At 40.3% G+C, this 27,128-nt stretch overlaps 1 protein-coding gene across 2 annotated transcripts in view; it reads left to right on the forward strand.

Annotated features, from left to right (window-relative positions):
• Positions 1–27,128, forward strand: part of pfdn1 (prefoldin subunit 1) — an 88,670-nt gene that overhangs the window by 16,240 nt on the left and 45,302 nt on the right. For both annotated transcript variants that reach the window (XM_078231011.1, XM_078231013.1), the window contains exon 3: positions 11,524–11,608. In XM_078231011.1, the coding sequence (XP_078087137.1) occupies positions 11,524–11,608 (85 nt within the window). The remainder of the gene's footprint in view (positions 1–11,523; positions 11,609–27,128) is intronic.

The following is a 27,128-nucleotide window of genomic DNA, read 5'->3' on the forward strand; positions in this document are numbered from 1 at the left end:
GGAGTTTTTCAGGAGAAGTTTCAAAATGAATCCCCCACGTTCTGTGCATTGCAGAGTGCACTGGCATAAATCAGTCCAAGAATCAGTGGGCAGGGCGTGTTCCTGCTGAAGAGGCCGGCAGCACAGCTCTGAGTGGGCCACTGCGCCGACCTGTCAATGCCAAGATCGACACATGCGCAGTAGCCTGCATTGCCAGCCTCCCGATTGCTGGCCAGCCCCACGACCCCCGCATCATCGGCTGTGCGAGCCCCCCACGACCTGTTCACCCCTGGCCTGCCTCAATCTCTCTGCAGCCCCGATCTCTTGATCCCCCACCCACTGGTAGCCCCGACCCCCACAGCCTCGACCCCCCCTCCCCCCCCCCCCCCCACAACCTTGACTGCCACAGCAGGCTGAGACACTCCCACCCTGATGGCCAGCCCCGATCGCTGTCCTCCCTCCCTCTGTCACTAGCAAGTGCAGCGTGGCAGTGGGACTCACCCTCCCCACCGATCACCCTCTAGAGGCCCTGCCCCCATTAGGCCCCCTTTGCACTGCCCAATGCCCAGTGGACATTAGCACTTTGCCCCTTGGGCAGTGTCAAGGGGCCCAGGTTGGCACTGTCAAGCTGGCACTGCCCAGGGGGCATCCCCCAGTGCCCGACCCTTTGGGAGGCCTTGATTGCCCCCCTTCACTCCAGTGGGGTCGGGCCACCAGCTCCCCGCAAGTGGGGAGCTATGCTAAACCCCTCTGGAGTTAACTACTCCTGGCAGAGGGGGAGAGGCTAGTGGGCCTGGAGATTTCAGTCCCAGGCCCGCTAATGATATTAAGATTGTATGGTAATGAACATTATCATAATTTATGCAGCTCCACGTCGATTTCTGGCGGGGAGCTGACGCCACTAGAAATCCCGCTGCCGGAGACTTGTGGAGGCCGTGGTGCCCAGCAGGTAACTCGCGAAACGGCCTCCGCTCGAGTCTCCTGACCCACTGCGCTGCAAAAGCAGCGCAGCAGGATGGGAGAATCGCCCCCCCCAATATTTTGAATACCTTTTAATTTAATGTGAAGGACTAACTTCTGTAAATTCTGCTTATAGTGTAATATCTTTTTGAACATTGAATGGTGGTACAAGTTGCACAATTCAAAATTGTGCTGAAAAATGAAATAACATATTTTGCACTCCCCAAACAGGGCAACCATTACAGGGCCACTTAGATGCTTGTGTGTTGGATTCTTATAGTATTTTGCCTTTTTCATGATTTATATAAGCTGAAGAAGCCATTTTTTTCACTGCATGACTACGCTTCAAAAAGTATTTCAATGACTGTAAAGTACTTTGAAATGTCTGGTGGTTGTGAAAAGTGCTAAATAAATGCAAGACTTTTTTTCTTTTGTGGCTGCTCGTGGTAATGGTTGCATTTCTTATACCAGTCCAGATTGAAACATCATCCTTTTTGAAGTGGAACTTTTTAGTCGGACGTTAAGTTAGTTTATGCAGGATAGAAACTGGGAGGAAGAAAGAGTGCATATGTGCCATCCTACCTTATGGGTTTATCTCTCCAATTGATGGTTTCTCTGGAGATGCCCCACTCGTGATTGATTGAAAGTAGAAGCAGACGTGTGGGTAGAAAAAAAATGTAGCAAATAAGATAGGGAGTTAATGAAGGCTGCAGAACATGTAGCGGGATATAGAGTTGCAACAAATGTTACGAAACATAATATGAAGTTGATGTACTTGTCATCTTCATTGGCTGCACTCCAATTGAGAATATTCTATTCAGAGAGATGATTACATCATTGTAGCTATAGTAAGAAAATGATGCTTCATTGCATTAATCTGTATGAACATACCATGGCTATATTCAAGGATTGGAAGGGTAGACAGCAACAGGACAGACAGGATTTGAAAAGTAATTTATTAGGTGGTGGTGGTGGTGTTCACAACCAACGATCATTATAATATTTTACAAAAAGTTGGCAGACATTTGATAAATCTACCATGAGCAGTGAAATGCATGTTATGTAAATCAAATTATGATGAATTGTAAATTAAATGGTGCAACAAAATAATGCAACCTTTTAGCAACTTTTGGTGGCATCATTTTTAATAATAGCTGTATTTATTTATCACCTATTCTTTTGCTGTTGGTGGTGTTTTGTAAATTGAAAGACCAACAGAAGCACCCGGTGTTTCAGATATCAGTGAATCTGAAAAACATCTTGTGTGTCAACTGAGTGGTGCATATGAAATTCAGTTGAAGGTGCAAAAGTAAACTTTTCATTTGTGCTCATTAAAATAGTGGGAAAACAAATAGCTTGAACATTCTTCAGATAGTCCAGTAAGTAAATAGTTTGTGCGTTTGGTACCAAGTTATAGAGACCAGAAAGATCTCATGCTTGATAACTTGTCTGTGTTGATTGAGTTATTTTCAGACAGTAAAGTGGTATGGTACCATAATGATCTTCAGTGTCCCTGGGGGGAGAGACTTGCATTCCTAATTCAGGGACACTAAGGGTGACTTTGGTGCCAAAATATTGCCCTGTCTGAGTCAACAATGATTCTCTCCTGCATGTGGACTTCTAATTGACCCATTATGAGCTGATCAAGTTTCAAAGGCAGCCATGCTACGATAGGTTTTAGTCTACCAGATTGTAGAGAATGACTGCTTAGAGACAATTACAATTGATTGTACCATCGAAACATTAAACTCTGGAGGACACAAGCGAGGTGTTCTGATTTTCAAATTAGTCAGATGGTGATTGTCTTTCTCACAATTCATCTGTTTATAATTTAAAAATCAGGATACTGCAAATGCTGACAAGCCAAAGAAAACACAACATGTTGGAAATGCTCAGCAGATCAGGCAGTAAAATAAAAGGGAAATACTGAAAATGTTGGAGATCCGAAATAAAGCAAAGTGCTGGAAAAAGGCAAAATCTGTGTAGAAAGAAACATATTTAATGTTTTGAGTCCAATATGACTTTGTCCAAAGCAGATCAGACAGCATCAATGGAAGCAAGGAATTCTGTTAAAGTTTCATGCTGATGGCCTTTGTTAGAACGCCTATCTTCTCTCTCCAGAGGTGCTCCACCACTTTCTGCTCATATTTTTGTTTATAAATTGTCAAATAATTTATTAGGTATGTAATGCCTCAATGATGTGTGAACCATTCAATTAATAGTTTCATGCTCACTATATGTTTCCTTGTGTCTGTAAAGCTGTCTTTGAGGTCTCTTTCAGCTGTGATAAATCGAGGAAGCTGGTGGCTAGTTCTTCAGTTTAATGCACATTTTCAGGTCACTGACAAGTCATAACTCTATGAATGTGAAGGCTTGCATTTGTGTAAAGGGAATAAGAATCTCACTATGACTTCCATAACATAAAATGAGTCCAAGGTGCCAATCATAACTATTGCTCATTTAATCTGTTACGTAAATTCCTTTTTTGTAATAAACAATTTATAATTGCAGTCTGGAATATTTGGTTCATTCATGCATTCTGTATTGCTTCTAATATAATCAAATGATAAAAAGACAGATTGTCAAATTGTGAGGAAAGCTGCATCAGATTCACAATTCATACAAAGTTAAGTTTCTGGTCTTAAGAGGTCCTGGTCACCTTCTGAAAGTTGTGTTTTGCATTAAGTAAAGAATGCTCACAACTCTGCAACAGTGGAATTCTGCATCATTGCTTGTGGCCAGAATAAGCCACATGTTTTAGTATGTAAAGTCTTGCATATCCCCATTGCATACTGTTATTTTTCATGAACTCGACTGATAATTCCAGGTATTAATATATAAATGGGAGTTCTGCAGTTTTAAGATACTTCAGAAGCATTATCGGACTGGTGCATGATTGAAAAGAATTGTCTGGACCCTTTAGATTCAAGCTGGAAGTGCACAACTTAGAAAAAAAATGTTATCATTTATACAGCTATAATGACCCCGCCTTATGTTTTTGGAAGTGTTTTCTTTTCTATCATTTATACACAGTGTAGTTAACATGCATGTTAACCATTTGTTGATGCTACTGTGGGATCCCTGAAAGATTGTTTTGTATTTTGTGCTTTTGTTGGTAAGAAGGAGAATTTGACATTTTGATTAGTCCTTTTTCTTGGTGTTAATCTGTGCTATCCTAATCTTTAGGACACAACATAAGGAGAGAAATTTGATTTTTGTTAAGCATGACTGATTTTTTTAATCCTCCCATTTTTGAATGGAATGAAGTTGCTTTAATTTCACCCCCCCCCCCCCCCGCCCCCCCCCCCCCGCTCCCCTTCCATTTTCCAAAACACTTTAATAGAATACTTGCTGTTAACTTAAATCACTGGTTATTTTTTTCATCCCACAATTTGAATGTTTCACAATCAGTTGCTGCTGTGCAGCACAGGATTCCCAAACACTGGTATGTGTACCTCTGGCATAGAGGAAACATCTCTGCTAGTTCACGGAAGAAATGATCTAATAACAAACTTAAGGTCAAATGCAAACATTTAATTTGTATTTATTTTCCATTGTGAGTTTGTGTAAAGAAAAAAGTTAGGATACTTTGCGGTGAATGTTTGGTCTTTGCTGTTGTTTTCTCAAATGCTAGTACTTGTGGCAAATTTGTCCGAGGGAGACAGGTCTCTACGTCATTTGGTTGCTATTCCCTCTCAGCCTTCTCTTTGAGCTTTCTAGCATGGGTTGATTGAAGCAGATATACTTGGAGCAATGCACTTTCCAAGAGGAGAGGTCATCATCCACACTTATCTTTTTACCTGGAAATAGCTGGCAGTTTCCTAAGAGTACAGGACTACATGACTGAAGCAGAGGATCAACAGATTCATTCCACTGGAAGACTCCCTTCCTCCAGCAGACTAGTTCCTCTGGAGTAATAGCAATGTGTTGCCTACCCCATGGGGAATCACTAAACTTCAAGAGGAAACAAGTTCCATGGGGATCGCACTGTTGCTGATTGACACAAAAGCTGCTGACTACACCAGACACTTTCCAATACCATTATACCGTGGGAGATGTGACTCTCTGCTGACAACTTTACCGAGGCAACAAATGTCAGTTTCCATGTTCTCTATCATAACATCAGTACATTGTTTAACTAACATTCTGTTAACAAACTGTCAAATGTAAATGTGTGCATGATTGCACCAACAATTAGAGGGATATTGTATTGAGAAAGTGTTCAATTTATTCAAGTGTATTCCCTGAATAGCAAATTCAGTCAAAAGCTGACATTTATATAGCACCTATAACAACATAAAATCCCTTAAGTGCTTCACAAATTGAATTTGACAGGGAAAGGAATGCAAGACATTGAGGGAGAGAACATTAAACGTTGTCCAAAACTATGGGTTTATCAGAAGATTTTTAAAGCAGCAGAGAAAGGTAAACTTGAAGAGAAGGCTATGGGAAGTTAAGTCAATGCCACCAAAGATTCACCACTGTTGAGGTGGAAGGAGGGAGTTATATTTTAACAAACTGATTACAGAAAAAGTATTGTAGAGACAAAGTGCAGCAAGACCATAAAGAAATTTGATTGGATTCAAATGATTCATTCTATGTGTTGTGGGATAGAGGCCAGTGAAGGTCCCTGATGGCTGAGTGCAGAACAAGTAAATATGGGAGCTTGTGGAGATTGAGAGGCCATAAGCAAGTTCAGATCTGGCAAAGCATGGATAAGGTTTTCAGTGGCAGAGGGGTATTGTGTTGCTTAGGTGGAAATAGGTGGTGTTGCTGATGGTTAGGATATAGTTTAAAATTCAGCTAAGCACCAAATAGAATACTAAGCATTCACATATGTGCTTCGGTCTGAGTGAATGGCTGGCAAGAGGATGGAAATCCTCTTGCCAGCATGGATGAATAAGGGACAGCCAGCACAGATTTCTGAAAGACATATCACATTGTTGCAGAAATCTAGTTCATTATTCATATGTTTTAGAATATAACTCTTAGTTTTAGAAATTAAAGTTTTAACTATAGAAAATGGGTGAATCTGGTTGAGAAACCATAAATGCAACTCAAACAATCTGGTTTGAATACACTTAAAAGATAGCCTATGTTTGTCTTGCGACGTCAGAAATGATAGTGAGAAAACTTGACCAATGAATGACCCATCTTTAAGCTTGTAAATGAGCCAGGGCATTTGGAGAAAGGATTGTAAAACTCCATTAGCAATATAAACTTTTCAAATGGGTTACAGAATTGAGAGAGTTTTGTTGAGGGTAAATTAATTTGTTTGCGCTTACTTTTTAAGACTATCCCAAAACATGCCACTTTGTCGTAGAGACAGGCTATGGGGTTAGACGGTTCTTTAATTGAATTTATCTGTGCTTGGTTTCTGGCAGAAGTTGCAAGCAGTTGCGTTTGGGAACATAATGGGGCAGTTATAGTCTTGTTCTTGTGTAGGGTACAAATCATTAGATGGAGAAAACCAAAGAAAATGTATTGTAGTAAAGTGAAAATTTTAACTTTATTGTTCTCTTCATGGATTGCGGGTGTGGCTGAATCTCAGTTTGGATCTTGCAGCCAGAGGAAGGAATCTACAGTGTACCTCACGGAACCTTGTGACAGCAAGCAATCAGCAGAGTTGGCTTGGAACAGGAAAGTCTTGCTAAAGCTGAAGAAGGCACTAATTACACCAAACCTGGATACTGTGAACAGTTTTGGTCCCCTTTACTAAGGAAAGATTTGCTGGCATCAGAGGCAGTCCAGAGAACGTTCATTAGGTTGATCCCAGGTATGGAGGGATTTTCTTATGAGAAGCGGTTGAGTAGGGACATTGGAGTTTAGAAGAATGAGAGGCCACCTTATTGAGGCATATAGGATTCTCAGGGGGCTTGATATGGCGCTGAGAGGTTGCTTTCCCTTGTAGAGTCTGGGATCAGAGGGTATAATCTCAGAGTAAGCGGTCATTTATTTAAGACAGAGATGAGGATTTTATTTTTTCAGAGGGTAGTGAATCTGTGGAATGCTTTGCTGTAGAGAGCTGGGTCATTAGGTATGTTCAAAGCTGAGATAGACAGTCTTTTAATCAGTGAAGGAATCAAGGGTTATGGGGATAAGGCAGGAAAGTGGATTTGAGGATTATCATTTCAGATCAGTCATGATCTCATTGAACGGCAAAGCAGACTCGATGGGCCGAATGACCTACTTCTGCTCCTGCATCTTATGGGTGCTACGAGAAGGCAATTGGATATCTGCTAGAAACCCGAACATGGAGCTGAGCCATCCACCTTTGTGGGCATCAAATAAAAGTTGGAGGATCACTTAGCAAAAGGCTAAAGGAAGGATCCCCATGAACTATAACGAAGAGAATAACTGGAACACTGAGTAGAAATGAAGTGACTTCTGGAGGGCTGTGACATACCTTTGGGTTGGACCCTATTGAAGTGAATGAACCTTCAAGATTTCATAAGGTAAAAGAACTCTTGGGGAATTAAAAAGTAGAACTGTGTTTATAGTATAAACCTTCATAAACTATAGTGTTAGGTTAACAGTGTTTGCTTTGTTTATATACAATAAAGTTTATTTTTGTTTAAAAAATGTATATCTTCTGCATAGTTCTGTTATTATTGGGTGTTTGGAACTCTCTTTAAATGTTAACGGTCCCTAACAGGATAGTAACAACGTCTGACTGTCTTGATTGAATTCTTTGAATTACGAAGTGACTTGATGAAGATAGTACATATAAATCTTTTAAAAAACATTGGATGAAGTATGTCATAACAGACTTATTTGGAAATTGGAAGCACATGAGATTAAAAGGACTAATTTACTAAGGAATAGGAATGCTGGACAATACTTCTCTGATAGAGAAGAATGTTCTCCAGGGTTCCCCAGGCCTTTATACTGGGACTAAAATGAAAGGTAGAAAATGCTGGAAATACTCAGCAGGTCAGGTAGTGTTGGCGGAGAGAGAAATAGAGTTAATGTTTCAGGTCGCTGACCTTTCTTATATCCACATGTGAGGTTCCAGGGTTAGGGTGAGGTTAGCCTGGGTTTGAGGGTCCCACGGTTTAGCAGAATTCAGAACATGATTTTGGACAAGTAGGAGTCCAAAGTCTGACGATATTTGAGGTTGTTAGATTCTTGAGGTGGGGGGATGGTGGGAGGATCTAGCTGCCTTGTTTGGGAGGGGACACAGATGAATGAGCAACCAATTGCCATTGACTCAATGAAAGATAAGTAAAATCAATAGTGAAGAGTACAGCACTAGTGGATGTGACCTATGTGGATGCACAAGTAATGTGAAGGACTTGCACTATATTATGTGGTATTCATGTCCTTTGAGAATATGCTATAAATAGGTAGAAGTGGATGGTAAACAAAAACAAACCCTATTCTTGTGCACATAGCAGCATTCCTGGCTCTGTATACTTAGTACTACAGCAAAGCAAATTGGATCCAGGGTTGAAAAATAATTCCTAAAGTCAATATGTTACAGAGTGTGTGATAAATGAACATTACTCAAAAATAACGGTATACTTATTTCTGGAAGTGTGCCAGTAGATTCTAAATCACTGACTCATCTTGCATGATGGTCATATTTTGTTACAGTGTTACTTGGTGAAATGTTTGTATTTGTAATACAATCCTTTTATGCAACCCATCCTTTTTATTCAAAATACATTTGCATGCAATGAATTAATGATTTATTGTGTTTTAAGCATATATTTTAAAATCATCCTCCATGATTTATTGAAGTACAGCTTAAAAAGTTTAAACATTCTGTTTTTCTTTTATAGTGTTTTGGAGGACATCCAATAGCCGCTGTAACATTTTTGTGCTGTGTCCAAACCTAAATTAGAATTTAATATTTTGTTCAGAGTCAACTGCAAAACCAGCTTACATAAGGTCTGCATTTGGTCTTGTCATATATGTCTGTGTGATTTTACGAGGTGGACTTTCTGAAGTGACGCTAAGCCATACAGACCAACAATATTCCAGGATCAATCACTGAGGAGGGGTGAATTAGCTGACTTGGGCTGGCTGGTCTCATTGTCTGTGAGTTAAGGAGAGGAAAGTTGAGGCAGCTTTTCACTCATGATTGCTACCCTGTGATATTCAGTTTAAAAAAACCCACGTGTTTTAGGACAGGATCAAGCTTGACAATGATGTCCCACATAGTCAAATAGATCATTACTTATTGTCCACAATTGAAGAATTGCACTCAGAACTAGAGGACGAGGAAACCCATCAAATTGCACATTTGCCACATGTGAGAAAAATAAGGAATTAGGGGCAAAATCAGTACTTAAGTAAAAAGGTTCAAACCTCCATAAAAAAGTGTAATTCCATAGTGTCAGACTGTGCAATAAAACATGAAAACATGCAACTTTTTGAAGTAATATAATCATATAGTTTGTGGTGTGTTATTTTACTTCACCTTATTGTGTTGCATTTTTATACATTTAATCAAAATTCCTTGCTGTGTAACTAATATCCTTTTTCCATTGAGGACAATTAGCATAATAAATTTATTTGCCTGTAAAGTGTTTAGAAATATAGTTTGGCATCTGGAATATCAGTAATTGTTATGATATATAATAAAACAATTAAAGGTGGTAAGAATATGATGGAAACCTTCTAAAGTTTGATTTTACACTTTTATATTTCTGCTCTTTCCATTGTAGAATCTATTTTCCAAATATCAATGGGATTAGACAAAAGTCAACATGGATTTATGAAAGGAAAATCATGTTTGACAAACCTACTGGAGTTTTTTGAGGATATAACTAATAGAATAGATAAGGGTAAACCAATAGATGTGTATTTGGATTTTCAGAAAGCTTTTGACCAAGTCCCACATAAGAGGGATTCTAAATCAAAAGGGATTGGGGGTAATATATTGGCATGGATTGAGAATTGGTCAGCAGACAGGAAACAGAGAGTAGGAATAAAGGGGTCTTTTTCAAAACAGGCAGTAACTAACGGTGCCCTGCAGGGATCAGTGCTTGGACCCCAGCTCTTCACGCTATGCATCAATGATTTGGATGAGGGAACCAAAAGTAATATTTCAAAGTTTGCTGATGATACACAACTTGGTGGGAAGGTGAGTGGTGAGGAGTCTGTTAAGAGGCTTCAAGGTGTTTTAGACAAGTTGGGTGAATGGGCAAATGCGTGGTAGATGCATAACGTGGATAAATGTGAAATTATCCACTTCAGATGGAGACACAGAATGGCAGAGTATTATTTAAATGGTGATGGATTGGGAAATGTGACATACAAAGGGACCTGGGTGTCCTAATATACCAGTCACTGAAAGCAAGCATGCAGGTACAGCAAGCAGTTAGGAAGGCAAATTATATGTTGGCCTTCATTGCAAGAGGACTTGAGTACACAGGCAAGGATGTCTTATTGCAGCTGTACAGGGCTTTGGTGAGACCACACCTGGAGTATTGTGTGCAGTTTTAGTCTTCTTTGCAAAGAAAGGATCTAATTGCCATAGAGGGAGTTCTGCGAAGGTACACCAGACTGATTCCTGGGATAGCAGGATTGTGGTATGAAGAGAGATTGGGTCAACTGGGTCTATATTCACTGAAATTTAGAAGAATGTGAGTGGATCTAATTGAAACATAAAATTCTGACGGGACTGGACAGAGTGTATGCAGGATCTAGAACAGAGGGTCACAGTCTCAGAATATGGACCATTTAGGACTGAGATGAGGAGAAATTTCTTCACAGAGGGTGGTAAACCTGTGGAATTCTCTACCACAGAAGTCTGTGAAAGTCAAATTTCTGAATACATTTATGAAGGAAATAGACTTCTAGGCATCAAGGGGTATGGGGAGAGTTGGAGTATGGTGTTGAGATAGAGAATCAGCCATGATTATGTTGAATGGCAGACCAAGTTTGAAGGGCTTACTCATGCTCTTACTTTCTATGCTTTTAGTAAAGTCTTGTATATAATTTTTTTTAAAATCAAGACCCCTCATTTTGGATAAAAACATGAAAAAATATCAAACTTTCAAAGGGTTTTGTTTTGAAATATTGGGGAAGGGATTTCCGTGGCATTATTGTTTTTTGAGGTGTTCATACTGTACATATAAAATCTTAGAAGTGACTTGAGGTAATGTGACTTGGCCCACAATATTAATCAGTTCATCCAGTTGCGACTTTAATTCCAGACAGTACTTCCCATGTCCTGCAGAGTTTAATTAAAACCCACAAAAAAATAAAAGATCAGGTGCATTGTTAAACAGTAGCAGACCCCTTCACATACGTGCCACGTATTGCCTCCCGTTGGGTCTGTCCAAAACAATGTTGATAAAGTTTGGTCTGTTCTAGTTAGTCCGACTTGCCCTTTTTACAGCTACAAATTAAATTATTTCATATATTATAGAAGCTTTATGTAATGCAATAATTAAAGGAGCACACAGCCACACACCTATATAATATTTGGAAAAGGTTGCGTCCAGCTTCTGTGCTCTGATTATGGAAGTTTGCCAACTTTCAGGCATGGAAAAAAAGTTTCATGGTCAATTGATATTTTTAAATCTCTCCTAACTGCAAATTAAAACATCATGTTTTCTCATTTTTTTTAAGGTTTATTCTTCAGCCAAAAGTTGTAATTCACAAACAGCTCCTCGAAAAACAGAAAATAGCAGAAGAAAAGATCAAAGAGCTTGAGGTGAGTCCTGATCAATCCTGCTTTTAGCGTGGGACTGAATGAAGAATGCTGAAATGGAACTTTCTTTTTAAAAGCAAGTGAATTGCATTTCTTGTTCGGGCTACGCCTCCTGTCCCTGCAAGGAATCCTCTGTTTGTTTCAAAGGTCACCCTCAACTAAATGTTGCCTGCTAATTCGATCCCAAGCCTGATGACGAACTATAAAACAAGACACCAATCTTTTTCTTGACAATGGGTTTGTTTACAGAATGCAGCATTACATACGCATGCGCTTCCTGCCTACTCTCCAGAGTCTTTCTTTATATAAAGGCTGTAGGTACTTCATTAAGCAATGCCCTTTGCCTGTGTATCTGAACAATGCAAAGAACGTACCAATAACGCTATCCTTCTTGATGACAACAGTTTGCACATGCTGAAGCCAACCCTTTGTTGCCTATCTTGAATTGTGGACCACTATTTTATTATTCAGATACTTAGCTGGCATTGTTGTGAATGGACTGCATTGCGTCTTGCTGTGTTGCATCTTGTAGATGGTCATAGTGCAACCACATTGCACTGGCCATGGAGGGATTGAATGGTTTGGGTATTGGATGAGGAGCCAGTCAAGCATTCTGCTTTGCCTTGGATTATTTTAATGTTTTAAAAGTATTTTTTAAAAGTTTATTTATTAATGTCACAAGTAGGCTTACATTAACACTGCAATGATGTTACCTGTGAAAATCCCCTAGTTGCCACACTCTGGCGCTTGTTGGGTATACTGAGGGAGAATTTAGCATGGCCAATCCATGGCCAAACCTAACCAGCACATCTTTGCACTGTGGAAGGAAACCGGAGGAAACCCACGCAGACGCGGGGAGAACGTGCAAACTCCACACAGAAGTGACCTAAGTTGGGAATCGAACCCAGGTCCCTGGTGCTGTGAGACAGCAGTGCTAATCACTGTGCCACGTGGATTAGTTTATGAAGCTGTTAGCCTACTGCTATAATTAAATGGACAAATAATCTGTGCTGTTTAAGTGGCACTGACTGAATCACATCTTTAAGTACTTTGTGCATATCCAGTTGTCTAATTTTTGTGGAAGACAGTTATCAATGTAAACAAACTTCAGTTATGAAGGATACAGTAAAGTTGGTCTAAAAAAAAGACTTTCACTGATGCAATGCCTTTCAGAACACATTGCATTCAAAAGTGCATTATATCTAATGAAGAATTTTTGAAGTGAATCATTCCTGTATTATAGGAAACATGGCAATCAATTTGCACATCGTAAACTCCTACAAATGTGATAATAACCAGGTAGTCTGATTTTGTGATGTTGATTGAGGAATAAGTAATGGCCAGGACACTAGGGACAATTCCCATACTTTTCTTCAAATATTTAAATTTTAGGGAGACATGAAAAATTAGGTTTTAAAGTTGTAGAATAAATTACCACAGAAGGTAATTGAGAGGAATATAAAAGTACAAGAACCAACTAGATTTCTGTAGGAATAGCACAAAGATGGATATGGCAATTAAGTGGGCTTGAGATTCGTTGAAAACGTATAGGCTTATTGGACATAATTGCCTGTTTGCTTTTGTGACATGACTTGCAAAATGTAGGAGTTTTTCAGTTCTTTCATGACTATTCAATCTTGCCAATAATTGTACGGAAGTTCTATAATGGTTTGCTGTTATAGTTTCTCGTGGTAATATTAGTCACAGTATTTACAGGAGTAACTGTATGACGTTCTGGTATAATTGCCTACCGACCAGAATTATTTTGCCATAGACTTATTATTTAGATAAAATGATGGCGATTATTGCCACAAAGACAAAATTGAACTTATGTATTGTTTGGTATCAGTTGCTATGTGTTGTTAAGATGTATATTGAAATAACTAATTTAAAATGGTGACATATTTCTTGAATATAATTTTGCATATGTGTTTGCTTAAAGATATTTAACTCAGTGGGAGAAAGCAAAGGATGTTATTAGTAGCTATTAAAGTTTCTTTCTCTGTGGTGCACCCAGTGGTCTCCTGAGGTGATGTAGTTATGGCGTGAAACTGAAATTAGAACAACAAAGAACAATACAGCACAGGAACAGGCCCTTCGGCCCTCCAAGCCCATGCCGCTCCTTGGTCCAAACTGGACCATTCTTTTGTATCCCTCCATTCCCACTCCGTTCATATGGCTATCTAGATAAGTCTTAAATGTTCCCAGTGTCCCCGCCTCCACCACCTTGCCTGGCAGCGCATTCCAGGCCCCCACCACCCTCTGTGTAAAATATGTCCTTCTGATATCTGTGTTAAAACTCCCCCCCTTCACCTTGAACCTATGACCCCTCGTGAACGTCACCACCGACCTGGGGAAAAGCTTCCCACCGTTCACCCTATCTATGCCTTTGATAATTTTATACACCTCTATTAAGTCTCCCCTCATCCTCCGTCTTTCCAGGGAGAACAACCCCAGTTTACCCAATCTCTCCTCATAACTAAGCCGCTCCATACCAGGCAACATCCTGGTAAACTTCCTCTGTACTCTCTCCAAAGCCTCCACGTCCTTCTGGTAGTGTGGCGACCAGAACTGGACGCAGTATTCCAAATGCGGCCGAACCAACGTTCTATACATCTGCAACATCAGACCCCAACTTTTATACTCTATGCCCCGTCCTATAAAGGCAAGCATGCCATATGCCGCCTTCACCACCTTCTCCACCTGTGACGTCACCTTCAATTATAGTAGAGAATGAACTTCAAATTCTATAGTGCCTTGTGATGTCCTTAGGGTGTTCCAAAGTGGTGCACATCCAATTCGTTATTTTTGACCTGCAGTCACTATTATATAGGTAAATATGACAACCATCCTTTGCATAGCAAGGTCCTAGGAACAACTAATTAGAGAAATGCTTAGTTAATCTCTCTGTGGTGATGCTTAAGGGAGTAATGTACAGGAACTGGAGAGCTCCTTGCCTCTTCATATAATTCCTTGAAATTGCTATATCTACTGGAATCTGCAGGAGGTGTGGTGCAATGGTCCGAAGGGCCGTTTTCTGTGCTGTGTACTGCTGTAAATATCCATGGCTAAATTTAAAGAAAGGTAGAGGTGTTTCTTGGGATACTGGTCAATATTTATCACTAAACAAACATCACTCTCATTCAGTATTCCTCATCTGAATTTGATACCATGTTCTTATGTTGTTCTTACGTCAAATGATTTATCAGGATTCAAATGATCCATCTATGCTTATACAATCATACAATGTCCAATAAGGTTCTGTTTCAACTGTTTTCACTTCAGTGTCAACGTATCAAGTTGTTTTGTGTTTCCTTGAGCTCAAGATACCTAATCTGTGAGATCATTTTCATTACCCATCTATACATCCTTTACAAAGCCAGAATTTCCCCATTGTAGTACAATAATTAGAACACATTGTACAGTGGAACTAGTGCCTTGTTATATAAGCCTTTGCAACCTGTGTTCTTTCCCATTAGCTGTAAACCCATGACTCTGATTTCCATCTATACTGCTGTTACTACCTTTCAGTACCATTAGATTCCTGCCCTGTGTAATTCCCTACAGTCTGTCCATCATAACCACTGTTTCATACGTTCCCAATTCTCTTACTCTTGCATTTTCCCACATCAACCACTTGTTAGCATAGTCTGCCAAACTAAATTGATTCCTCTGTACATGATCTGCTTGATTTCTATTTGTTGCAACCCAGTGTGTTTTGGATTATCAGCAGGCAGACAGCTTTATAACTTTTAATATCTATGGCAGCTTCAAAATATATATTTTCAAGCAGGCATTATAAATTGAGTGAAGTTTTACAACCTGGTTAAATCTGTTGTTTATTCGTGATTCTGTTCAGTTTGACTCTGAATTTGATTTGTAGTTATAACCTAAAATAAGTGGGTTCTAGAGTGTAATTTCTTGTATCAGTTTGAAAGATTATGAGTGCCCAATGGTAATAGAATAGTATAGAACTATAGAACCCTTACAGTGCAGAAGGAGGTCATTCGACCCATCGCACCTGCACCGACTCTCCAAAAGAGCATCCCACCCAGGCCGTCCCTTCTGCCCTATCTCCATAACCCATGCAGTTAGCATGGCTAATCCATCTAACCTGCACATCTGCAGACACTAATAGGCAATTTACCATGGTCAATTCACCTAATCTGCTCATCTTTGGACTGTGGGAGGAGACCAGAGCACCCGGAGGAAACCTACGCAGACACGGGGAGAATGTGCAGACTCCACATAGACAGTCACCCAAGGCTGGAATTGAACCCAGATCCCTAGCACTGTGAGGCAGTAATGCTAACCACTGTGCCACCCTAATTAACCATACAATCTTCCTTCTGATTAGGTAACGCATAACACAAACTGTATCTGCATAGGTGGCATACAACACATATTCAGCAGTGATACTGATCAAAATTTGCATGTAAGTGATGAGTTAGGAGACACACCTATTTCATCTATTCCAGCAAGTCTCATGACATATCATCCTGTTGCAACCATTCAATTGCAATGTGAACTTTTGTGATAATCATCTTGTGAATCATTATTTTCATTTGTTATGTGGCTCTCTTTTGAACTCATTCAGCAAACAAATCTCTTCCAGTTTTTATTCTGTGATGTTCAGTGGCGTGGTTTGAAATTTAAACCTCCTTTCCGTAAACATGATCTGAAGTTTGAATACACCACATCATATGGTCGAATTATGTTGTTTGTAAAAGCCAGCATCCTGTCAGAGGAAATTATGTTGTAATGACGGTAAACCTTTTCAGATTTTGTAGCAGAACTGTCCAGCTGAGATTTTTTTTTGTCTCCCCATCTCAAGTGTAATAGAATGCTGTGATGCTAATTATTAACCAGAACAACATTCAAAAGTATCGTTAGTTATTTCATGAAATTAAAATGAAATACAGATCTGAGTTCCCCTCTACATTTCCTAAGTTATCTGGGTGGCTTAAATTGTAAATAATACTGGATGTGGGTGGCATTTTGGCATGGAAAACTGATCTAGATTTAGTTGTGAAGAAATTTAGGAACTGCTCCTTTGGAATTAATGAAACCGCTTTAAAGATGTATCATTAACAGATATATACCAGATTGTTTCCAAGCCTCGCCCTCCACAAGTACAGTTTATTCAGAATACCATGACTTGTATCCTAGCCTGCATCATCCCTGTCCTCATAAAAGTCTTACTAGAAGCATGGACTTCAGCGAACAAACTAAGATCTTTGTTATGATCCTGAGGAAAACCATTAATTTTTAAAAAGAAATTCAAACTCCCAGTTGTTAACTGAAAGAATTACACTACAAGATCTTGCATTTTAAACCAGAACCTTTACTGTGCAAAAGGTAAACAAAGCAAGAATATTTGATTTAACATTAAATATTTCCTAAATGCTTATATTTTAAACCTGATAATCTCAACAGACCATCTCCCATTCTGTTGTTAATTCCACCCAAACATTTCCCTATACGTTACAGGATCTTGAGGGTTCTCTCGCACCTTCTGGGACCAACAAGGGTGTGCCACAGGTTTTAGGAATTCACTTTAATTCTCCTAGTTTCCTAGTCTGGTATTTAGACTTCTGAAGCATTCTCTTTCTTTGTGAAGATTCCATTGCTGCTCACTTCCATCAGCTTTACCAGGTACCTCTGACAAGTTTAATTCCTCATGCACTTTGACCTTTCATTCTGAGCACGGGTCCCTGCTAGCAATTCCTCCTCACAGCCTTTCAAGCTGACTAACTGTTTCTGTGAGTAAACACACAGCCAATCCCAACTCAAAAAACTGCCTCCCCGCAATCTATCTCCATGGCAATGACACACCTGCGATGTCCTAGGTAGTTAATTAACAAATTAACTTGTGAAGGATGAGACTCTAGGTATAAAATTACATTGTCCAGGCTGAGGATGTTGTTTGGAAATAGTTATCATTCATAAAAACCCTCACTTTCTCCTAAATGCAGCAGCCCCTTTTTTTTCCAGCATCTTTGGTGGAAAACTAGTGGGCAAATCTCCAACTTCACGATTTAATTGCAGTCTGTTGGTTGACAGGGCGCCCTGCAGAGGAGGAGGGTTACTGGATTTTCACGTTCTAACTGCGCATGTGTTGATGCCAGTAGTCGCTGAAAAGAAATGACTCCATTGTTGTAGTGAGGGTTGCTATTGCAGGCAGCTGGGCACTGACACAATGGGCCAAATGGTCTCCTCTGTACTTTAACCATTCTATGATTCCATGACTGTGCAAAATCCAAGCCCTTGTATTTTTGTGGTTTTTCTTGTAACTATTACACTTTTATGACTTTATAAAAACACAGAAAAATGCTGTTTTCTAAAACAGTGGTTAAAAAAAACAGGATAACAATTTGGTTAGAAAGCCTTTGTCAGAGTTTTGTCTTCTGTATTTAACTTCTAAATTTTATCCTTCTGTGCACTGCCAATAGCTGAAACTCTGGAAGCCTGTTCACCAATTTCAGGAGGAATTTCTAATGTAATTTCTTTGTAATGCTGTGAAAAAAGTGAAACTTTAAAAACTCCAAAGGTAATTAAATTGGCAAGTTTAAAAGCTTGCTGCATGTTAGTTGTAATTTTTGAACCGATGACTTACGATAGTTGAGGTGAGAATACTACCTTTTAACATGAGTAGACACTCGGAGAACTGGAAAGAGAAAGAAATTAAATGGATACAGTAATACTTTTGTAGAATCCAAACAAGCCTTAGGATTTCTTTCTTGCTTTCTGCTTTATTAAGCAGAGGTGAATTTGCTCACTCGGGCATATTCACAGCTTGGAAGGCAGTCGCATACCTAAGAATTTCCTGTATGGCGATGTAGCCGGAACCAGAAGACACCCAAAACTCTGTTTCAGGGATGCTCGAAAGTGTGATATGAAGACCCTAGAATTCTTGCTCCTGGGTGATGCTGGTCAACAATAGAGGGTAATGACGATATCATCTGTGAACTGGTGTGCACACCATGATGATCAGTGGCCATAGCAGCTTGACAACAAGTGCCACCACCAAAAACAACACCTGATGACCACTTTGTATACAACGTTTGGACAGAACCTGCTTACCACATATTGGTTTCTTAGATCATCTGCAAAAATGCACTATATCAAACTACCCCAAGCCCAACAGATTTGCTTTCTGCATGTCTATTATCCTACATAAATGGAAGAATGCTGGACAACTGCCTTGGCAGTTCACTAATGAAGTCTTCAAACCAGGGAAGAGAGAATGAGCAGTTAGTGTGGGCTGTTTCATGTTGCTTTACGTAGATTTTAAAGTTATGGTTAGCATTTGGAAAGATGGAACCTGAATAAACAGTGTGGAATTTTCCCACCATGGGAATCGTAGCGGGTGGGACACAGATCATGCAAATGTCCGTTGACCTTGGGCAGGACTTTCCAGCTTTGGGGCGAGCCCGGCCGGAAAATCCCACCCATAGTGTCCAACATTGATTTCTGTTCCAGGACTTCTAGCCTCATGCTTTGGCAAGTACAGCTACAAAACTGGCAGTGTTCACCAACAACAGCCCTCCATCTCATCCACTACTCCACCAATCTTGGTGTCATCAGCAAATTTACTGATCCACCCTTCAGCCCCCTCCTCTAAGTCATTAATAAAAATCACAAAGAGCAGAGGACCAAGCACTGATCCCTGTGGCACTCCGCTAGCAACCTGCCTCCAGTCCAAAAATTTTCCATCCACCACCACCCTCTGTCTTCGATCAGACAGCCAGTTACCTATCCAATCGGCCAACTTTCCCTCTATCCCACACCTCCTTACTTTCATCATAAGCTGACCATGGGGGACCTTATCAAATGCCTTACTAAAATCCATGTATATGACATCAACTGCCCTACCTTCATCAACACACTTAGTTACCACCTCAAAAAATCCAATCAAATTTGTGAGGCACGACTTGCCCTTCATGAATCCGTGCCTACTATCCCGGATTAATCCGCATCTTTCTAAATGGTCGTAAATCCCATCCCTAAGGACCTTTTCCATCAATTTACCAACCACCGAAGTAAGACTAACCGGTCTATAAATACCAGGGCCATTTCTATTCCCTTTCTTAAACAGAGGAACAACATTCGCCACACTCCAGTCCTCTGGCACCATCCCCGTGGACAGTGAGGACCCAAAGATCAAAGCCAAAGGCTCTGCAATCTCATCCCTTGCCTCCCAAAGAATCCTAGGATATATTTCATCAGGCCCAGGGGACTTATTGACCTTCAGTTTATTCAAAACTGCCAGTACATCCTCCCTCCGAACATCTATTTCCTCCAGCCTATTAGCCTGTAACACCTTCTCTTCCTCAAAAACATGGCCCCTCTCCTTGGTGAAAAACAATGTAGTTGTGCTATTAATCATCAGTTAGAAAGTCATAGAAAGTCATAGAAACCCTACAGTGCAGAAACAGGCCATTCGGCCCATCGAGTCTGCACCGACCACAATCCCACCCAGGCTCTACTCCCATATCCCTACACATTTACCCGCTAATCCCTCGAACCTACACATCTCAGGACACTAAGGGGCAATTTTTTTAGCATGGCCAATTAACCTAACCCGCACATCTTTGGACTGTGGGAGGAAACCGGAGCACCCGGAGGAAACCCACGCAGACATGAGGAGAATGTGCAAATTCCACACAGACAGTGACCCAAGCTGGGAATCGAACCCAGGTCCCTGGAGCTGTGAAGCAGCAGTGCTAACCACTGTGCTACGGAGTTAGTTCCAGGTTTTAGAGAACTATTTAACCTTTTATTTTAAATTCAAATTCTCCTGTAATTATTTTGAGTAAAGTGACAGTTGTTAATATCTGTGAATTTAATTTTATTTTTAATTTGCTAAATCTGTTTATTAATCTAATCCCATGATTGACGCAAGGTAAGAATCTATGTTTTGCCACCATATAAATGCTGTTTATAATATTGGGCCGCCTTAGTTTAATGTTTAGGTCACTGTCTAAAAGTGTAATTATTTGAAGTGTGTAGAAAGTGATTATTAGGGCTGCTGATACACTGGCTGGTCCAGTTCACATGATCTTTTCTGCACAAAGCTATGCTGGGCACTTGATTTGGCAGACGTGTGCAGAATGAATTACTAAAAATAATCTCCTTTGCGGGGGCTTTGGGCTGGTGGTGGTTACTGATGTAATGCATTGAATGTAGTTCTTTGCAAAAGGGCAGAGGGGAACTAACACATTTCTGGTAGGAGTGGCATTTCTTTAAACTGCTGACGCATTCAGCTGTTTGTATCTGTCTCTTCCAAAAGCCTGGACCCAGAATGTTTTCCCCCACTGGTTCCTTTCTGAAGTGAACAAAGCCAACTTTGTAATTGGTTGGAGAACTTACAAGTTTTACACAAAGCCGCAGTACTTGTGCGAAGTTCTTTTTTGTTTTGAGTCCTTCACTGATTATCTGAAATATGGGGCACATTGTGCATAATGCTCTGGCACATTAGAGTCATTTTTGTTCGAATGTTATGCTTTTTAAAGTTTTGTAGGCATTGGTATTGTGGATATGTTTGTAACTACCCCTAGAATTGTATGGCTTCACTGCTCTCCTCCCCCACCCCCCGTTGCTATACCAGACAAAGATAAAATAGGAAACCTTCTTTCTGTGGTCTTAAGTTTCCTGCAGCAGACCAGATGAGAAGTGGAATAGTGCAGAGTCATTGGGCCAGAATGCATTCCCACTAACACTTCCTGCTAATCCTATCATGTCGTTAGATTTTCTTTTTTTTCCAAAGGTTCTAAATTACCAGATGTAATTTATTTTAAGCACGGAAATGAGGACAAAATGTGAGCTTGTTGATATGCCCCAGGGGTGCACACGCTTTCAGCTTTATGCTCAGAAAAGGGGATTTTCACAGTAACTTCATTGTAGTGTTAATGTAAGCCTACTTGTGACACTAATAAATAAACTTAAAAGCTGGTCACTTCACTTTTGACTCCCTCAGGATACCTTGCTGCACCCTTAACTTTAAAGAGAGGGGAATTTCTTTCTCTGATGCGAAAATGTGATTTCTATATTTTCACTAAGTCATTTTGGGAAACATCTCTCATTGTTTGAACTCTAGCATCCATGCACTGAAAACTTGCCAAACATGTTTACCGAGATGGTTTTCTGGTGACGTGAGTGACCTACTCAGCCCTTGTCACCTAGAAATCTAATGCTAACTATGGCTCAAGGCTCCATCCTTCCAGTGATTTATTTCACCCATTTACTTGGGAATCATATTGCTGTTTGCATTATTGCCACATTGTTAAAAGCAACTGTTCTGACTGATTTAACATTCAAAAGGTTTCTTTGAAGAAGTACCAATTTGGAAGTTGCAGTTAGGCAACTAGCATTTCAAGTCCCCATTTCTGCCAGGACGTTGGCATTAATGCGTAAGCAGCAAAGGAGATGAAACAGATCGGATATCTTGCAGGTGATGTCACGCTGCCAGCCCTCTGTTTTATTTGATGTCAATACAGAAGGAGCAGCCACAGGAACTGTCCATCCGTATTTGTAATGGAATTTCTCTGTATGAGGAAAATGTTAAGAGACACAGTGAAAGCAGGTTCCACCTCAGTTTCTAATGCTCCAACATGCCCAGCTTTTGCTGCCGAAGCAAAGGAATTTTGAGGTTTGATTCTGTATCATTCATGGTAATTTGTGTATTTACTTCTATATGACTCATGATATTTTATGCTTTTATTTATTTAATCGTTTACTGCATTGGTATTTAGCATACATCAAGGTGTCACTATGCACCGTTCAGACAGAAAGCTGCCTCTGGTTCTTCCGCTGTAATAAAGTATGTTGCAATCGGAAGTCTATCCTGCTCTAAACACATTTTATGAATACTGTTGCGACCCCCACCAAAAAAGAAACTGGTGAGCTATAAAACAAGTTAAATATGAATAAAAATCCACACTGTCTTTTCCTGTTTTTGTGGGGTTTTATTTGTATTTTACAAATTTATTCATTTGGTACCCTAATTAATTTTACTTAATTTTATCTGTAAGTATAGAGGGAAAATAAGTTGGTATTTCAGGTGTAACCCTACATCAAAATTATTACCCTGACTGGGGAATCTAGAGCAAAGGGACACAGTTTCAAAATAATGGGATGATTATTTAGGACAGCGATGAGGAGACATTTCTTTACTCAATGTTGTGAATCTTTGGAATTTTTTTTACCCCAGAAGGTTGTGGCTGCTCCATTGTTCAATATATTTAAGGCTGAGTTGGACAGATTTTTGGTGTCTTGGTGGATCAAGGAATTTGGGGAGTGGGTGGTAAAGAACAAAGAAAATTACAGCACAGGAACAGGCCCTTCTGCCCTCCAAGCCTGCACCGACCATGCTGCCCGACTGAACTAAAACCCCCTACCCTTCCAGGGACCATATCCCTCCATTCCCATCATATTCATGTATTTGTCCAGACACTCCTTAAAAGTCACTATGTATCTGCTTTCACTACCTCCCCCAGCAACGAGTTCCAGGCACCCACCATCCTCTGTGTAAAACAACTTGCCTCGCACATCTCCTTTAAACCTTGCTCCTCGCACCTTAGACCTATGCCCCCTAGTAATTGACTCTTCCACCTTGGGAAAAGGCTTATGACTATTCACTCTGTCCATGCCCCTCATAATCTTGTAGACTTCTATCAGGTGGCCCCTCAACTTGTGTCGTTCCAATGAGAACGAACCAAATTTCTCCCAACTCTCCTCATAGCTAATGCCCTTCATACCAGGCAACATCCTGGTAAATCTTTTCTGTACACTCCCCAAAGCCTCCACATCCTTCTGGCAGTGTGGCGACCAGAATTGAACACTATATTCCAAGTGTAGCCTAACTAAGCTTCTATAAAGTTGCAACATGACTTGCCAATTTTTAAACTCAATGCCCCACTGACTCAACTGCTCTTGCTGTCTCAGTGTGGCCCTCATTGCTATATAAACTGGAGTTGAAGCCTGAGATCTTCTGTGATTATTTTGAACGATGGAGCAGGCTCGATGAGCCTTATGGTCTTCTCCTGCTCTTATTTCTTATGTTTCTATGACTTCTGATTTTTTAACTTATTTGATCTCTCCACAGAAAGTCACAGACTTGCTGAACATTTCTAATACTTTTTATTTTATTTCAGATTTCCAGAATGTGCAGTTTTTTCCCTAATTATTTAAACTATTTTTCGTATCTCATTTTATGTATTGTTGATGGCCAGCAGTGAATTTTTTTTATAACTTGCCAGAACAAGTTTTGCTTGAATATTTTGCATGTTAGGCAAGAGGCTCAAGGTGTTCCTAAGAAAGTCGATTGATGATATTTGTCATGCACTGTTTCTAGGCTAAAGATTTGAAAGCTGATAAAGCCTCCTGTGTATGTTTCCATGGCAAAATCAGGAGTAAACAAAAAGAATGAATATGTTACTATAGAGGGGCTTCAAGTTAGTTTAAGTTGACCATTTCTAATTTCTTGAGGCGTGAGAGTGTGAATATTGATCAACAGTGCCCCTCTTAAAATTACTGAAGGTCTTAAATAAGTAAACATTAAAAAAATTGCTGAAGATCTGAACTATACAGAAAATGTTATATCATGCAAATCTCCATGTTAATCATAACTGGGAAAGAAATGAAAATTGTTTACTTATCACATTCACTAACATTTATGAAGGCTGACTTAATATTTATTAAATATCTGCATCATTCTCATTCTCAAAAACTTATCTTTGTCCTTCATTGCAGACCAGTCCCTCTCTACAGCTTTTAGTATGCTTACAAAAACTCTTAGTGTATTCATTTTAGACCATTTTGATTCTTTTCTCGTCTCCCCATCACAATTAAACAACCACTTGCATTTAAATCACGACTTTATTGTTGGAAAATGGCCCAAGGTGCATCTCTGCAGGAGTCCCTCAGGGTAGTGTCCTAGGCCCAACCATCTTCAGCTGTTTCATCAATGACCTTCCCTCTGTCATAAGATCAGAATTGGGATGTTTGCCGATGACTGCACAATGTTCAGCACCATTCGCAGTCCATGCTCGAATGCAACAAGACCTGGACAATATCTAGGCTTGGGCTGACAAATGGCAAGTAACATTTGTGCAACACAAATGCTAGACAATGACCATCACCAATAAAAGACACTTTAACCACCGCCCCATGATATTTAGTGGTATTACCATCACTGAATTCCTCCACTGTCAACAACCATGGGGTTACCATTGACCAGAAACTCAATTGGACTCGCCACATAAACACAGTGGCTACAAGAGCAGGTCAGAGGTTAAGAATACTGCGGTGAGTAACTCATCTTCTGACTCTCCAAAGCCATCTACAAGGCACGTCACGAGTGTGATGGAATACTCCCCACTTGCCTGGATGGGTGCAGCTCCAACAACATTCAAGAAGCTTGACACCATCCAGGACAAAGTAATCCGCTTGATTGGCACCACATCCACTCCCTCCACCACTGATGCTCAATAGCCAGTGTGTACTATTGACAAGACACACTGCAGCAATTCACCAAAGATCTTTAGACAGCACCTTTCAAACCCTGATCACTTCCATCTAGAAGGACAATGGCAGCAGATACATTGGAACACCACCACCTGCAAGTTCCCTTCCAAGCCACTCACCATCCTGACTTGGTAATATATCACTGTTCCTTCACAGTCACTGGGTCAAAATCCTGGAATTCCCTCCCTAACACAGGAGTCCCTTAGGGTCAACTCAGAGCACATGGACTACAGCGATTCAAGAAGGGAGCTCACCACCACTTTCTCAAGGGCAACTAGGGATGGGCAATTAATGCTGGCCAGCCAGCGACGCCCAGGTCCCACGAATGAATAAAGAAAAAGTTTGGTCAAAGACAAGGAGGAGCTTTGGAGAAACAAGGTCTGTGGATGATGTTAGGAAACAGATAGTTCGAAGTAATTTATATTTGTTTTTGTGTGTATTGGAAATAAGGTATAGCTTCAAGTAAGCTTGCTTTTCAGTTTCTATATTTGGTTCAGATTGTAATGAGGGTTTTATGATGTTAAAACAGACAGGGTTTAAATAAAAAAAACTAGGCTGCTCCTTAACAATGAGGGCCACACTGAGACAGCAACAGCGGTTGAGTCAGTTCGAATCTGATAACCCAGAAGAAATCAGCTTTCACAGAAACTGCCAGAACAGGGAAGACATGAAGAGAGACTGCAGAAGGCAGGTCTCAAGCTAAAGAGCAGAAAGTTTTTTCGAAACCAGGGAATTGGACAAAAGAGAGTTCCAGGACGATTGTGGAGTCAAAGGAACAAAGAACAGGAATCTGACAATGTCCTGTTCATTGGAACAGAGAGGGGCTCCCAGTTAAAGATAGGGCTGCAAGGTGCAGTCATGGGGACATTGGTTTGTGAGAAGCCAGACATTCGAGGTAATCAGAAACTTGGTGCCTCTTTATCGCAGGCCTATAAAGCAATAAAGTTCTGTTGGCATAGCTCAGTACCTGAGAGAGTCTGTGAAAGTTGAAGTTTGTAAACAGGTGGTGATTCAGGGCAAAGGAATGCCAAAAGGAGAGGCTGAAAACCTAGGAGGCGGATCTTTGGCTATCCAAGAGAAAACGTTTGGGAGAAGATTCCAAGGAGTGGTCTTCGAGAGCAGAGATTGAAAATCTTCATGTGAAAGTCAGAGTTCCAGTGAGACTAGTTGGCTCACATTGTGACAAGCCTCTGGGGGAGAATTGATGAGAAATCCACAAAGGTTGCATTGCATCTGCCACTTGGTTTCAAGTGTGGGATTTCTGACTGCATTTCATCTATTGGTTTATATGCACTGTGTATGTACTGTGAGCCTTAGTAGACAGATTGTGTAACTTGTATTATTCTTGCAAATTTGTATATATCTGTAGAGGTATAGCTGGGGTGAAAGAGTCGTGCATTGTAGTTAATTTTCTCTTGTTTAATAAATGCTTATTAGTTAGTTGTCCTGTGACTCTGTTCATCCAAACAAAAAAAATAAAAGTTAGGAACTATCAAACCATCCTGGATCTAACTTTTTTAGTAGTAACATCAGCTGGGTTCGTAACAATGGCATTTCAGAACTGAGGTCATCGCCATTAGCGAGCCAGTGAGGAGGGGGAATCAGTGAAATATAAGAGGCCAGAGTTGGAAGAGTAGAGCTTTAGAATAGTGAAGCCTGGAGATAACACAAGTTTGGATGATAATTTCATCAGGCGACTGACTAGTTGAGGTAGGTTGGAGACAATAGTGATGTTCAGTAAGTGGAAGTAAAAAATGGGATTTGGAAGCTCAGCTTGGGTCCAATAGGATGTACTAACTGAAGACAGCCTAATTCAGGGAAGGGAATGCAACTGATAATGGGGGAACGTGGAGAGGGCAGTAGATAATGGCTTTGGTTTATTTAAGTGTTTTTTTTTCAGACAATAATGGGTCTTCCAGGACAGGATGTTGGATCAGCAGTCTGACAAGACACATGGATTAAAGGAGTCAAGAGATGGTGGGGGGGGTGTGTGTGC

Source organism: Mustelus asterias, chromosome 16 (genome assembly GCF_964213995.1).
Source record: "Mustelus asterias chromosome 16, sMusAst1.hap1.1, whole genome shotgun sequence".
NCBI classification, from domain to species: domain Eukaryota; kingdom Metazoa; phylum Chordata; class Chondrichthyes; order Carcharhiniformes; family Triakidae; genus Mustelus; species Mustelus asterias.